The following is a 17,154-nucleotide window of genomic DNA, read 5'->3' as shown; positions in this document are numbered from 1 at the left end:
GGGCTGCAGGGACATCGTTGCCAATGTCCTTGCAGCCCTTGCAGCATCATACATTACCTGTCCAGGCTTCTTCTCCACGCTGTCTTCATCCCCGGGTCCCGCGCGCTCTATTTTCAGAATGGCCAGTCAGCTGACAGGCCACACTCAGCCAATCACAGGCCGCGGCGGTCCCGGCCTGTGATTAGCTGAGCGCTTCGTCAGCTGACCGGCCATTCTGAAGATAGAACGCGCAGGACTCGGGGATGAAGACAGCGCGGAGAAGAAGACCTGACAGGTAATGTATGATGCTGCTGCAGCCTGTCAAATCGTCGGTTGCCCGCCGCGCACCGCTATTCAACCGTTATTTTATTTCCGGTCTGGCCCTAAATGAACGATCAGCCGATGACATGATCATCGGCTGATCATTCTCTCTATTTCACCGAACGATAATCGGCCGAATTGGGCCAAATGGGGCCGATACGGCCGATTATTGTTACGGTGGAATAGGGCCCTAAGTCTTAGCAGACTTGTTTTTTCCAGTCCAAATCTATTATGGAATTTTGCATTGGAAGTTGGTGGTTGAGACCCAGAGGAAATATAATGGTCGCTGTGTAACATGTAACAACCTAACTAAGTTAATTTTTTCGAGGGAAAGAGGTCACACCGCAGCTTCTCCCTTCACAGTAAGTTTCTTCCTTGCTGTTAGCCTGTCACTAGTTTTATACAGCTACCTCCAGGATACTTGTAAAGCAGCTGGGGACATGGTAAAACAATTTCTGCTTTCTCAGTTAAGGATGAGCCTTAAAGGAACACTCTAGGCAGAAGTGGCATTGCTTTATTTCTAATGCAGGGTTTGATGATCCATTAAAGGTAAGATAACCCTTCGACTAGTATAGTATAGTATAGTATACATTTAGATATTATTAAAATGACTAAGCATCTGCAAATGTTTAACATATCTTGACTTGATGTGCTGTACCAACACCTTCCGGGAAGCCCTGCTTGTTTTCTTTCAAATCAACTGATGTCAGAAAGTTATATAGATTTGTTATTTACTTCTATTTAAAAATCTCAAGTCTTCTAGTACTTAACAGCTGCTGTATGTCCTGCAGGAAGTGGTGCATTCTTTCCAGTCTTACACAGTGCTCTCTGCTGCAAATCCCCTTTTAAAACCTCTTCTGCTCTGGACTAATCATGACATGGACAGAGGTGGCAGCAGAGAGCACTGTGTCAGAATGAAAAGAATACACCACTTCCTGCAGGACACACAGCAGCTGATAAGTCCTGAAATACTAGAAGTAAGTTACCAATCTATATAACTTTCAGACACCAGTTGATTTGAAAGAAAAAAAAAACAAAAATGCCGGAGTATCCTTTTAAGTGAATGGTGTTTTTTTTTTTTTTTTTATAGCTGCCACTGTATAGTAGTGTACCTTAGAAGGAAAAGACTCCAAAATTTAGCACCGAAAAGAGTAGTGCATTGTCAGCTTAAGCTAGGATAGCAAGCATAAATGTCAAAATGGTGTCATTAACTCTACTCCATACTTCTGAAAGGCTGTAGGCAGGGCCGTTTTAATACATTGGTGGGCCCAGTGCACAGGCCTCAAGAGTGGCCCCCCCCCCAACCCAGCGTTATCAGAATCGGAGCTCCACACACAGTATAATCCCCTGAAAATGTCCCCACACTGTATTAAGAGCTCCAATACATACGGTAGTTACCTCATAACGATATCACCAATGATACCATTATACCCTATAACAGTTACATCCATTTACTCACATTACTCACAGGGGGCGTCTTCTCTCATCAGGGTCTTTCACCTTTTCTTTCACTCCATCCAGCCTGGGCCACCTTGAAGTCTTCCCTGGCTGTGAATCTCCTCTCCAGAATCTGCCAGAGAAACATTTTTGGTTCCAACACATACAGTAGTAAGGTCCCCTGTACCCCTATACAGTAGTTACCCCCCTCTTTCCCCCTATAAAGTAGTTACCCCCCTCTTTCCCCCTATATAGTAGTTACACCCCTATGTGCTCCCCCACAGCTGTGTGCTGCCCCCAGTAGTATATAGACACCTGTGTGCTGCCCCCAGTACTATAGCCCACTAGGTGCTGCTCTCAGTAGTATATATACCCCCTGTGCACCCCCCAGTAGTATATAGACCCCTTGTGTGCTGCCCCCAGTACTATAGACCATTAGGTGCTGCCCCTAGTAGTATATAGCCTCCTCTGTGCTCCCCCAGTTATATATACCCCCCCGTGCATCCCCCAGTAGTATATATACCCCCCGTGCAGCCCCCAGTAGTATATACATCCCCTGTGCTCCCACAGTCTTATATACTCCCCCTGTGCACCCACAGTAGTATGTATATCCCCTGTGCTCCCCCAGTAGTATATAGTCCCCCTGTGCATTCCCCAGTAGTATACATACCCCCCTGTGCACCCTCCAGTAGTATATATATCCCCTGTGCTCCCCCCAGTAGTATATAGTCCCCCTGGGCACCCCCCAGTAGTATATAGTCCCCCTGGGCACCCCCCAGTAGTATATATATTCCCTGTGCTCCCCCCAGTACGCTTTCCCAGTTATATATAACCCCTGTGCACCCCCCCATTTATATATATATATACCCTGTGCATCCCCCAGTTATATATATATATATATATATATATATATATTTATATGCCCTGTGCGCCCCCGAGTAGTATATAGCCCCCATGTGCGCTCCCTGTTATATATACCCCCCTGGGCACTCCCCCAGTTATATATACCCCCCGTGCGCTCCCCCAGTTATATATATACCCCCTGTGCACTCCCCCAGTTATATATACCCCACTGTGCACCCCCGAGTAGTATATAGCCCCCTTGTGCACTCCCCAAGTTATATATACCCCCTGTGCACCCTCAGTAGTATATAGCCTCCTTGTGCCCTCCCTGAGTTATATATACCCCCTGTGCGCTCCCCCTGTTATATATACCCCCCTGTGCGCTCCCCCAGTTATATATACCCCCTGCATGCCCCCCCCCGTGGCACCCCTAGTAGTATAGACCCCCGCTGTTTGTTCCCCCCCATTATATAGCCCCCCTTTGTGCTCCCCCCTCCCATATAGCAAATTTTAAAAAAAGAACATACTCACCTGGGTCCGCGCGTTCCTCTTCTCTTCACCTCACCCCTGTGGCCGCAGGCAGTGCTTTGCCTGCGGTCACAAGAGGCCGCTCTCCCCTCTCGTGGTGTCGGCGCTGAGTGACGTCACTCAGCGCCGATACCACTACGGAAGAGCGGCCTCTTGTGACCGCAGGCAAAGCACTGCCTGCGGCCACAAGGATGACTGACAGGGGGGGAGCCAATGGCTCCCGACCTGTCAGTGCCGCTGCTGCTGCCTGTACCTATGAGCGCTCGTTACGAGCCCTCATAGCTACAGTGCAGAGCGCAGGCGGGGGGGCCCTGCAGGCCGGAGCCCTGTGCGACCGCAATGGTCGCACAGAGCAAAGGCCGGCCCTGCGCAGGGTGGGCCCCTTTAACCAGTGGGCCCGGTGTACGTGCATCATGTGCCCTCTCGTTAAAGCGGCCCTGGCTGTAGGCAATGCTTATTGCTGTAACTCGTACATGTAGAAGAATATTTTCATTTTATTTTATGTTTTTAGAATTATGTTGAAGGGTAAACCAGAGAATCAGAGTTTCCAATGGTAGCCATATATCAATACATACCCTAAGTATTTCTCAGTCTTTCGGATGCACTCTAGAATTTAAATAGCTGAATATGTATATTAATAGGTAATTGATAATCTAGTACAGTGAGGACACAGTACAAAGTCAGTAAAATGCTTATTTTGCTATTTTTATGAAATGTGGCCATTTTTCACAATAAAATTTCAGAATCGCTAGGATAAGTTATAGCAGCACAAAGCTATAACCACATAAAGTGAGACAGGTCAGATTTGAATAATGCCCTCTGGTCCTTAAAGCCACTTTTGGCCCAGTCCTTAAGGGTTAAAGGGATCAGCTCAGTGAGGGATCAAGTAACATAGAACAAGTTACATAGCTCATGCACTACACTCCTCCAACTCCATAGAGATTAGTTGGATACTGCATGTCAAGTGTGTAGGCTTAGTATTAGTCCAGGAGAGGCCAGGGTACAGTGTAAGTTTAATCTCTCCAAGATTACCTTAACATGGTGGGATGGCACATACTATTTGATGATCAAATGGTATACTAAGAACCTAAAAAAAATTTATATTCCTTCTATAGCAGTTTTGCAATTCTAAACATCTATATTAAGGAGTAAGAAGGAGTTTCTGGTAAGTAAAAAAGGCAAAAATACACATACACAGAGATAAGCTCTTGAAAGCTGTAGTAAGTGTTGCATCTCACCCTAGTGCTGGATTCACAGCTTACACTGCTCAGTACTTCTCTATAATGTCTGCCATGATGTTAATGCTTCTGAGAGTATTATATCGAGATACTGTATATAAAGATCCCCTGTGTGTGCTATGTATAAAGCATTATAGCAGTACATCTATACCCACTAGCTCAGGGGGAAAGTGTTAAAAAAAAATCATGTACAGTTATACATTAGTCCAAAATAATGCTGTTCCTGCAGAAAGGTGTGTTTATCCTGCAAACTTGTTGCGGTCAATGACCATTTAAATGCCTTTTTGCCAATAATGACTGAGGCGATATCTTTATTGGCTATTAAAGTAAAATATATATTTGCAAGCTCTTAGTAACTTCCTGCACGTATACGTTTGTGGGAGACAAAAGCGTGCCCTGCTGCTCCTCTGAGTCCCGTAAAGTAAACGTATACGTGCGAGATGTGGATTGAATGCAGGCACTAACTGACTACATTTGGTAAATGAAACCGAATTAAACCTGCTGCTATAGTATACGCCAACATATACCCCAAAAGTATTGTCAAATCATGATATAAACAGCCCCTTCAAAACGTTAAGACATTGAGGAATACATCTTCAGGACCTGCCGTAGCAGTTCTTACAGATGAAGGGCTCTCTATGTTCCAAAGCTTTTGTGGTTATATATTAGCAGTGTCATGCTAGAATAATTATTTAGTATTTAATAAAGTATAGATTTTCCTTGTGAACATGGCACCGCACGTCTTTTATTGCATAGTGAGTGTTGCCGACAACTATACATATGTAATTGCTGTACATTCCTGCTTGGTCAGATATAGCGATAACAGGCACACGCTTCGGTACAATACATGTTGCCAACAAAGCATCGTCTGATCTCCATCTAAAAGCATGTTTTCCAAAAACCCAAGAGGCTCTGAATAGGGAAGAGACTTTTAATACTTAAAATCACTTGTAAGGGCAAAGCTGCCAACAATAATAGATTAAAGGGAATCCAGGATCATGTTTCAGAACATGGCGCTCAACCTCAAAGCTAAAAATAGTAGAAATTACAGTTCAGTAAAATAAAAATTATACATGCTCAAATAGAAATTCCTTTTGACCACATAATTGCCTGGATCAGTGTTGTCACGTGCTGGATGAGTGTGTAGGAGATCAAACGCAGGGCAGATTGGAGGCGTGGAAGGCAGGTGGCTGCCCATCAGCCAAGAGGTTCAATTGTATGGTTGGGCTATTATTAAATGTGATCAGTCTCCAAAACATTTATCAACTTTGCTTCTAGAGAAGAAGGATATATTTCAAGATGGCATCCAAGGGAACAAAAAATTATGAATCTGATAATATAAATAAATGTTTATAGGGTCATATCATAGCCCTGTAAAACTAATGGGTTGCATAGATCCTTAAAGGGGGTCTCCAGTGGTCGGACTTTTTAATATATTGGTGCAGGTGCATGTAAAACAATAAACATCCTTTGCTTACCTCTCTGCACTCCCTCTGGTCTTGCCCGTTTCCCCTGCAGAACCTCCACGAATTCATCTCGGGAGTGACAGCCCGCTCAGCCAATCACTGGTTGCAGGGCTGTCCTGTTTTAGTCAGTGATTGGCTGAGCAGGCTGTCACTCCCAAGGTGAATTTGTCTTGGAAGTGGAGGCTCTACAGTCAGTGGGGGGACACTGGCGACACCAGAGGAGGACACAGAGGGAGCACAGAGAGGTAAGCACTGGATGTTTATTGTTTTATATGCACTGGAAGCAATGTATTAAAAAAGCCTAACCACCGGACAACCCCTTTAATACAACCACGTGCATGATACCAAAATCATATGATTAATGCTGGCTTGTTCACTGCCCATAAGAACTGTAATACATTTGTAATACATCTCTTCTAGGAAGGATTTTAGAGGAAACCAGCTAGATGCCTTATGTTATATAATTGAGCCCCCCCCCATTCTCCATTACCATATAGCTTTTGGATTGATTGACTAAATGCAAAGCCATGTCCCGTTCCCTTCATGTCTAACTACTGTACTTTTCTCCAATTCCACCTACTACAGCTAACTGTGTTACAATCTGCTACAAAGTTGGCCAATGAAAATAAAAGAACAAACATTGCACTAAAGATTCAACTGATACTGTACTGGACTCCTATGAACAGTAAAATTATTATCCAGCAAAAATCTTTTTTTTTTTTTTTTTTCCAAATCAACTGGTGGCAGAAAGTTATATAGATTTGTAATTTACTTCTATTTAAAAATCTCAAGTCTTCCCATACTTATCAGCAGCTGCATGTCCTACAGGAAGTGATGTATTCTTTCCATTCTGACACAGTGCTCTCTGCTGCCACCTCTGTCGTAAACAGGAACTGTCCAGAGCAGCAGCAAATCCTTATAGAAAACCTTTCCTGCTCTGGACAGTTCCTGTCTCGGACAGAGATGAGAGCACTTTGTTAGACTGAAGAGAAAACACTCCTTCCTGCAGCTGATAAGTATGGGAAGATTAGGATTTTTAAATAGAACTAAATTGCAAATCTATATAACTTTATGAAACCAGTTGAAAGAAAAAGATTTTTGCTGCATAACCCCTTTAATGTGTATTGTTCTATTGATTTGTACGCCTTATTGGAATAATTTTTTATAAAGGTATTTATCAGGGCACTTTCTATGTGAGTGGCCATAAAATGGGCAGGCTTACAATTTGTACTTGGTCTATAATAAAAAAAAAATTAGAAAAAATCAGCAAGATGTGCTCTTCATAGAGAAACACGCGCAGCATAAGTTTATGTATTAAAGGATTAAAATATTGCAAGGAATTACTGAATTTACTTATTCAGTGGACCCGGATTTCCGTGCACACACAGTGGTTTACTTTAGAAGTTTTGGGAAGTCCTCCAATGCTAAAGTTCTAGGCAAACATTTGCATGGTGGAGATTACAATGTATCAGTTGGAAATAGTAAAATTAGCATATTTATTGTTATTATGGATCACATTATGCCAAAGTCTTATAATAATCGTTTTCCTCCAGGGTGTTAGGAAATGACAAACTCATTCTATTATTTCTTAAAGGAAAAATTCTGTAAGACCTTGAAGCTTTAGCAACAACAGCACCTGGCAGCGTGACTAATTCCTACTGCAACCAAATAATCCAAAATGCTCAGTTTAGGCTATGAAAATTCACAGGGTGAACCCGATACCCCGAAATAGATTGATAAAAATATCTACTGACACTGGGAGAAGGAAACCAGAATTGTGGGAATCTGTAAGCCGTTCTTAACATATGGGTCATGGTCATGCGCCCACCACTTTGCTCAGTGAAATATCCACATCTTTCCAGATGGTCGGAGACTAGAAGCTGAGCCAGAAAATCCATATTTTACAATGTAGCAAAGCAGAGCAAGGATATTCTACTATGCAACGCCAGGAAAATATGCTAGTTGTCTGTATTAGCAATCCACATCTTATGTTGTTAAACCCAGCGAAGTCGGTGTCACCTTTTTATGAGAGTTTTTATTGATAGCATTCCTGAAATAGAGAAGAGCTAGGCTGGCCATTCACTGAATGCTTTCTGCCCCTTGTAGATGCAAAGACCTATTAAGAGTATAATATCTTATAGGATTTTAACTTTGAAAACTTGCTTAGCTGGCAGTAACATGGAAAGGGACTTTTTCAAAGAAAAACAGTGTTTATGGGGAAGATAAAATATATTTTGCATGCCGATTTTTAGGACATGAAAAAAATAACTGTAACCTTATAAGAAACTATAAAATATAAGCATACAGCACATGCACCATTTCAGGGAAATTTTACTATGCCAATATATGTAGCACATTTACATATAGAAGTTTGTTGGCAGGAAAAAAAACAAAAAAAAACACCTGGTCCATCTAGTCCGCTCTTACTCGTATTATTTCCTTTCTTATTATTGAAGGATAGATATATGTTTATCCCAGGTAGGTTTATATTCGCCTACTGTAGATTTGCCTACCACATCTGTTGGAAGCTTGTTCCAAGCATCTACTACTCATACCTCATACCCATACCTCTGAGGGTATGTCCACACTACTGAATCCCAGCGGATCACCCGCTGCGGATTCCATAGCTCATCTCCACCTGTGGCCGCTGGTGGCCGTGCGTATCTCCACTGGTACCATAGGCTTCCCTCTATGGTTTGCCAGATACTGCCGTCCACTCGAAGAATGAGTGGATTCATTCTTGGAGTGGATGGCGGAATCTGGAAAACCATAGAATGAAGCCTCTGGGACCAGCAGAGATGTGCGCGGCCACGAGTGAGCTGCGAAATCTGAGGCGGGTGATCCCCCAGGAATCCGTAGTGTGCACATACCATTTCCCTTCTGAATCTTACTTAGGCCCTATTCACACATCCTGTTCCTGTCCGCAATTGCGGATCCGCAGAAAAATAGGACCAATGTATTTCAATGGACCCATACACACATCCGTGTTGTGTACTGGGCTGCAATCCGTTCCGCAAAAAAAAAAGGACAGACCCTAGTACGGACAGTAACTGACACATCCAATACAACTCTATGGGGTCCGTATTTTACAGAAGCAATACGGATGCAATACGGATGCAATACGGATGAAAATTTGCGGATTGCTTACGGATTCAAAATTGCGGATTGGAAAATATACTGACGTGTGAATAGACCCTTAGTCCTTTAAAATATGTAAAGGTTTCGATCATGTCCTCCCTTTCCCTTCTTTCTTCCAAACTATACAGATTAAGATCCTTGAATCTTTCCTGATCAGACCATCCACCATTTTTGTAGCCTGTCTTTGGACCCGTTCTATTTTATCAATATCCTTTTTTAGGTGAAGTCTCCAGAACTGGACACAGTATTGTAGATGTGCTCTCACTAGAGCTCTATACAGCGGGATCACAATCTCCCTCTTCCTACTGGTTATGCCTCTAGCTATACACCCCAGCATATGATTTGCTTCCCCCCCCCCCCCCACCTGGTTACACTGGTGACTCATTTTAACCCCTCAATAAGTCCCCAGGACTAAAAGTGAATGTGTACAGAAAAAAAGGGGGCTTGTTAAAGGGGAAGTCCGTGAAAAATTATTTTAAGATATGTTATGTCCCAACAAAAGTTATGAAAATTACTAATAAACACTTATTATGGGAAATGCACCTATAGTGCATTTTCCCTGCACTTACAAAAGCATGGGGTGTTCAGGTCTCTGTAAAGTTGGTGATGTCACAAACTGCCGACTCCTGATGCTCCAGTCTGTCCCACTGCTGCAGCAGGAGTCGGCAGTTTATGTGACGTGACATCACCAGGTCTTTACAGAGACCTGAACACGCCATTCTGTAGGTGCAGGGAAAATGCACTATAGGTGCGTTTCCCATAATAAGTGTCTATTAGTAATTTTCATAACTTTTGTTGAGCAATAACATATCTTAAAATAATTTTACCTGGACTTCCCCTTTAATAAAAAAAAAAATCCCCTCCCCTAATAAAAGTTTAAATCACGCCCCTTTTCCCATTTTATAAATAAAAATAAATAAATAAACATATTTGGTATTGCTGCATGTGTAATTGCCCGAACCATTAAATTATAACATTCCTTATCACGGTAAACAACGTAAGCACAAAAACCCACCAATGTGCAAAATTACGGAATTTTTGTCACATCAAATCCAAAAAAATAGTAGTAAAATGTGACCAAAAAGTTACATACTGTATACGCAAGCGAGGTACCAATAGAAAGTACAGATCATGGCGCAACAAGTGACACCTCACACAGCCCCATAGACCAAAGGAAAAGCGTTATAATCATTGTAATGGAGCAATTTTAAACACATTTAGGTTTAAATTTTACAAGTCAGATAAAATAAAAGGTATATAAATTACATATCGTTGTAATCATACTGACTTAAGGAACATATATAATATGTCAGTTTTACTATAGGACGAATGGCATAAACACAAAATCCCCCAAAATGAAAACAAATTCCTTTCTTTTTTCAATTTCACTGCACAATAATTTTTTTCCAGTTTCACAGCATACTTAATGGAAAAAAACACAAGCGCTATGGCCTTTTAAACACAAGGAGGAAAAAATAAAAGTGCAAAAATAAAATTTGCTTGGTGCTGAAGGGATTAAGGCTGCTAGAAATCACTACCCCTAAATCTTCTCCTCTGAAGTCTTTGCTAAGAAAGAACGGCTGATAAGATACTCGGATAGAGTATTCCTTCTCCCCAAGTGCATTATTTTACATTTGGAAACATTGAATTGTTGTTCCAATTGTTTGGACCACTTATCTAGCAAAGCTAAATCATTTTCCATATGACTGACACCTCCAGGAAGATACACTTTTAGCAAACAGACAAAGCCTACCTTTCAAACGTTCTCCTACGTCACTTACAAACATTAAAAAGAATAGGACCCCGAACAGACCCTTGTGGCACACCACTTGTACCCAGTCTCTGCTTGGAATATACACCATTAACAACAACCCTCTGATATCTATCCTTCAGCCAACCACAAATCCACTGAATGATCCAGGGATTAAGTCCAATTTCTCTATACTTTATTAAATATCAAGTTTTGAAATATATAGATACTGAACTGCCTGTGTGCATTTTTACAGTATCATCTTGGTTTCTTCTTAGGGTGGCACCATGACAGCTATGTCCCATTTGTTTGCAAACATATGTAAACAGATCCTGATTAGTTAGTTAGGGTTCCAGAAATTTTGATGCAGAATATTGCTGCAGACTATTCTTTCTGGTAAAAAGTACTATCAGTGTGAACAAGCTCTATCAGCCTGAAGCATTGCCAGAAGTGCTCCTGTGTTGTGCCTTACTGTTATTGCCTATGTTGGGCATATTTTTGTATGTTTTAAAAACATTGGAAAAAATTGAATAAAATATTATGAAAATCAGAAGTGCTCCTGTGTCCGTGTAAAGCGATCAGTTGAGGACAGGGAAAATACCTGATTCTTGGCTGATCGTGTCTTCAGAGCTTGCTTCAAAATTTATTGTAATCAGCCACACATCTTCCTGTGTAAACAGGGTTATGTGTGTCCGATAATGATAAAGGGAAACTGACTGCACAGATATACATATACATGTCAGTTTACAGACCACGGGCAGTGTATACTTACCAGCCATGCTGCTTGTGGTCCGGCATCCGCCTCTCCCATTCTCCGCCCACTGACGTAACTTCTGGGCGTCGCCTCCTCCAAAATATTTGGCAGCCTGAGGAAGTGGGTCCTGAAGATGCATCCAGCGGGCAGAGGATTGGAGAGCCAGATGCTGGATCACAAGCAGCACAGATGGTAAGTATGCACTGTTTGTGATCTGAAAACTGACATCACAGATATATACATATCTGTGCTATCAGTTTCCATGGCTGCATTAAGGATACAAGGGTTGTCCATGAAGCCCAGCTGCTGGATTTGTCATGATGTGTAAAGACACTGCAAATGAACCACCGATCTTGCTTATTGGCACTCATTTGTGGCCACAAATCTTTAAATTTAGAAGGAGCATTAGTGTCCATTTACATGGACTGATAAATTGCTCAAAAGAGCGTCAGCCGACAATATAGAAGATTAAATGACTTTTTACACAGGCCCTAGGAATGTTTTTTCCTGATAACTGACCCATGTAAAAGGGTCAGTGATCAGCCAATGAATGAGAAGATTCTTCGTTTTTTGGCTGGTCGTATGGTTTATGCAGACCTATCAATCATCCTTAGTTGATAAAGTGAGGATGTACAGCTAACAATACAGAAAGTGAAGGGCCGCAGGAACGACCCAACAGTTGTTGAGTGGGCCTGCCTGTGCAACAACTGAGCCATATGAAAGACTCTGCAAACCGGCGGTGATATGATAGATCAGCGCCTGCTTTGGAAACACATTGGCCTGTCTAAAAGGATCCATACTTTGCTTTTCACTTGCCAGGAGTTTGAAGCAATGATCTATTTAATAATTTTTTGTTCTTAACCCCCTTCCCTCTAGACGTCATTGTTTGTTGGCTGCACATTCCCCATTTTTTTGTGATTTTTATGTCTGCCAACAAACCAGTGTTTGCTAATCGTTGGGAATGTTTACACTGGGCAACTATCGGGAACATTTATAGGAAAGTGTAATGGGATTTCCTGTATGATGTTTAGTGGGTGAATAGGTGGCCAGGTCAAAAGGATCCTGTTAAATGATTGTCCAGGTGGTAACTGTATGCCTTTGCATTTGCGAAAGAATGCCATTGAATGACAAAAAAATTAAAAAGGAGTGGTAGACATGTTACTTTGTATACTGAATAAAGTTGGGTATGTGGGCTCCTGACGAATCCTTCCCCAATATATACTAAAAGGGTTTTCATCATTCCTATAATAGGATCCAAACCCCATATCAGGCAACCCCATGTCTCAGATATCTCTACATTTGTAAAACAACATTGTCTACATCTTCTCATTTCTAGACATGGTACTTGACATGGCTTAGCCTTAGTGCAAGGATGCCTCTCTGTGCCCCGATGTGAACATGTGAGAAGTGTCTGTCTGAATGTAGCCCATTATTCTGTACTACATAGAGCTTGAGCACCTAGGAGTGAAGAGGGGACATAGAATGAATCGTTCTAGTTTTATACTCTGAGAACTGTGACAATGACTAATCCACCTGTGAGGTCGGGATTTACAGTGCTATGAAAAGTGTTTGCCCTCCTCCAGATGTCTTTTATTATTGGGTACTTGTCACACTCAATGTTTTTGATCTTTAAACAAAATGTAATATAAGACGAAGGCAACTTCAGTAAACACACAGCACCGGTTTTAAATAATTCAGGTCTGTATTAAAAGCAAACCTCTAAACTTGTAAACCCAATAGTCACTATGGCCTTAATATCCCACCCCATCTCACATTAACAGGCAGACCATTAGGGTGACCCATGGTGAGTTGTTTGATGGGGTCCACACATTATGGATCTCCCGTAGGTTTCTCTGTGCTTGCCTGTAACCTGTTGGAAACATTGGGGTCAGTATTCATTTTGATTTCCTGTTTATGGTACTGTAATAGTGACTCTATAAGTTCAAGAATGATAATATTGACTCCATGACATTCAAAGAAAATACCATCAGGGACCAACTTCTCTGACTAGTATAGCAGATTGAAGTTGCAGGGCACAGACGTCCTAAGAATATGATAGGTGAGGTACCCACACTAAACCATATGAGGATCACTTTTTTAGCTGACCTTGTAATGAATGGTAATGTCAGAAACAAATTAATGTGACAGATCAAGACAAGTCTGTGGAAAGTTTCTATGCAGGTGCGCTTAAGCTGGGTCTTAAGCCATCTCACTGATCGTAAGGTCCCCAGAGATCAAACTCCAATCTGTTCAGCTTTTAAGTCCTATCTATTTAACAGCTCATAAAAAATATTGCCTTATGACAATCACTTTAATGGTCACTTTAAAAAAATTCACACCCCTAAAATCATTTTTTATTCTAAATAACATGTAAAATTAATGAAACAAACATTTAGAAGCATAGCAATATAGCATGTGGGGTATAATGTATAGTATGTGCATAAACCTGAAAAACAGCAGCAGTTTGTAGATACAGGATGGAACTGCAGATCCCCTTAATGCAGTAATGTAATACAACAGGCTAGAATAGAGAAGCAGAGGTCTGTGTGGTCACATGAGGAAGGGGTGTGTGTTCAGCATGGACCAATGAGGAAGTTATAATCACAGAGCTGTGCAGGAGGACAGTGAAATAAACTTTTCTATACAGCAGTGTGTATAGCTGAGTGTAAGTGCAGGCATATTATAGCAGCAGTGTGTATAGCTGAGTGTAAGTGCAGGCACATTATAGCAGCAGTGTGTATAGCTGAGTGTAAGTGCAGGCATATTATAGCAGCAGTGTGTATAGCTGAGTGTAAGTGCAGGCACATTATAGCAGGAATGGAGAGGATGGGAAACCCAGGACCTGACAGACTGCAGAGAGCATGAAGGAATGAGCAGGGCAGATGTGGGCACAGTATAGCAGCGCTCTCTGTCCGGGGAGAGAGGGGTTACAGCTATGGAGAGCTTACCTCCATAGTCCTGTCCCCTGATACAAGCCCCAGCCTGAAGTGGATCCGCTATGATTTGGAAGATTAGGGAGACTTCCTGGGTCAGACTACAGGGCAGTAGACCACGCTATGCAGACCATCCCCTTCCCTACTCACCCTCCCACCCAGTACAGGGAGCTCTTAAAACAAAGCAATGCTCTTAAACCAAGTCACAATTTTGAAAAACTGTGAGCTCTTCTAGCAAAACGCTCTTAAACCAAGTTACTCTTAAACCACTTATTTTTTTTATTTTTTTTTTTATTACCCGCGTGAAAAGCAAATGCACACGTATGTGTTGAAATTCCTTCTTCTCCATTATAATCTATATCCAATAGCTTCTCTGCCAGGAGAGACCTACATACTATCTTCCAACATGTTTGCTTTTGTGATATGGGTGTTGGATATCTCAGATAAATTACAATTTAGAAGTTGCATTTAGTGTTTTTTTCAGTTCTCGGCTTTTAGAATAACGAAGAGAAATAATTTGGAATGACAGATATGTTATAATAAGCAACATCTGTTGTAAGATATGTATATTACATTGTAATTGTTTTATTCTGCAGCATGGGTATGAGTCATGATGATGACCACCCATCCTGTGCTGGCCGTTCGCACATAATGTCCGGAGAGTGGATTAAAGGTCGGAGCCCAAGTGATCTCTCATGGTCAACCTGCAGTCGAGAGGAGCTGGAGAACTTCCTGAAGTGAGTATAACTTTTTATGATGAGATTACATTTGCGGTCTAAACCTGATCCATTGTGTAATCCTAAAGGATCCGTTTTGATGCTGCCCAAACCACAGGCAGTATGAAATGGGACAGACTTCCTTCTTACAATGATACATGATTTACTCTAAAACACTGCAGAGGAATCATAACTATCCGGAACGGTTTATCCCCACCCTGCTGGCCTTGATTGATAGTTCTTCGCCTATAATGTATAGGGAGTGATCTATCCTGGGGGGTAGGAAGAATCTGTCAGGGACACCCCAATGCCACCCCCCGGCTGGTGTTATAACTGCTATGAATTATACATGATACATGATAAATAAGTGAGCCTGTCCTTCTGTCATGCTTCTCCTAAATAAATTATTAGCTATGTTTGCCTTTATAATGAAGGTGTTATAAATGCAATATACTGAGAATACCACTGGGTCATATAAAAGGTGCTTAATAGCTACTTTAGTATCAAGTTTAAAGTAAATGTACCAGCAGCACTGGTGCTTTAAAATTTTCACACAGATAGAACGGTGCTGGGAAGCCGGTGCCGCAGTCCATTTTTTTAACCGCTGCCCAATTCCAGCGTATGGCGCCATTCTAATTGTGGGGCATCAGCTGGGCTGAAGCACTTGAGGCGGGCCGGCCCAGCCTAAGTGGGAGGAAGCCCCCGCCCCTCTATGACGCAGCTCAATTAGAAACAATGGAGCCACATCATTGAGGGGCGCCGATACAGTTCTATCCATGTGAAAATCTTAAAGGGAATGTACTGCTGGTACATTACCTTTAATACATAGCATATATACTTTAGTCTAGGCTCAACAGAAATGTAAAATAACATCCCTGTTATAGCTCTTTTCACATTTTGTTTTTATATATGTCAGGTATAGGACCACCCAAAAAACGGCATATGCATGTCCTTTTGGCATACGCTGAGCAGGTATGGGTTGGCATTCCTTCTTTTCACTGTACAGGAAAGCTTAGTCTACTAAGATAGTGTATGGGTGACGTGTACCATTGTACGTATGTCTGTATAGTGAGATGTGTCGTAGCCTTTTTATGGAAGTTATATGTTGGGAGAGCCTACCAGTGTATACCTTAAGGCTATGTTCACACTACAGAAGAGACCGGCCGTTCCGTGACTTAAGTACCGGCCGGGTGATCTTTCCGGCCGACATCAGAGCTTCCCATAGCCCGCAATGAAGCAAGCGGCCAGAGCCGCTTACTTCACTGTGTGAACTGACAGGTCTTTCTGCGGCCGGAATTCACTGAATTCCGGCCGCAGAAAACTGACATGTCAGTTTTTTCCGGCGCCGCATGGGATCCCGGCCGGTGCGCATACTATGTGTATACGCTCCGGCCGGGATCCTATTAAAAATAAAGCTATGTCCCACCCCGCAAAACTACGGCCGTATTTCTGCGGCGAGAACTACGGCTATAGTTTTACGTAGTGTGAACATAGCCTTAATGTGGACACAAAACGAAATGTGGACAAAGAAAAATGTCCTGTCTGATCCACAAGTGGAAAGAAAAGGCATCAAAAATGGCACTAACGTTTTAGTCTACTAAAGAACTAGCCAACATCTATTTCTTAGGTGGAGATTCTCCCCCGGTCATGTGATTGACACCACAATGTTTGGCTGGCTGGGAGAAGGCTATACTTACCTACTGTACCTCAGTCCCCTTCATCTGCCACGATGATGCTCCTGGCTATCCGCTGTTCACTTAGCCAATCAGTGACTGAGGCAGGGCACCACTGTGGCCTCTGATTGGTTGAGCTGGCAGTTCCTGTGGGGTTGAGACATCATAAGAACAAGGAAGTAGCAATGACCAGAGCATCAGCTCAGCAGCAGAAGGGACTGAGGTGGGTTAGCATAGCTTGTGTATTACTTGTGTATTACACAAGGAATAACCTTTATTTGCTAATAGCGGAATGCCTTCTTAACTCCATGGCTATGGAAGAGATCTGTGGATTCTTAACAGAAAATGAAAGCTGCATCCATTATAAGGCAATGTTCA

General features: G+C 42.2%; 1 protein-coding gene across 1 annotated transcript in view; it reads left to right on the top strand.

Annotated features, from left to right (window-relative positions):
• Positions 1-17,154, top strand: part of ADAMTS17 (ADAM metallopeptidase with thrombospondin type 1 motif 17) — a 191,678-nt gene that overhangs the window by 89,105 nt on the left and 85,419 nt on the right. Inside the window, exon 9 of the mRNA XM_069985227.1 lies at positions 14,984-15,124. Coding sequence (XP_069841328.1) covers positions 14,984-15,124 — 141 coding nt within the window. The remainder of the gene's footprint in view (positions 1-14,983; positions 15,125-17,154) is intronic.

The sequence above is a fragment of the Dendropsophus ebraccatus genome, chromosome 1 (assembly GCF_027789765.1).
Source record: "Dendropsophus ebraccatus isolate aDenEbr1 chromosome 1, aDenEbr1.pat, whole genome shotgun sequence".
NCBI classification, from domain to species: Eukaryota; Metazoa; Chordata; class Amphibia; order Anura; family Hylidae; genus Dendropsophus; species Dendropsophus ebraccatus.
Note: the sequence above shows the minus strand (reverse complement) of the source record. Positions and strands in the feature narration are given on the sequence as shown.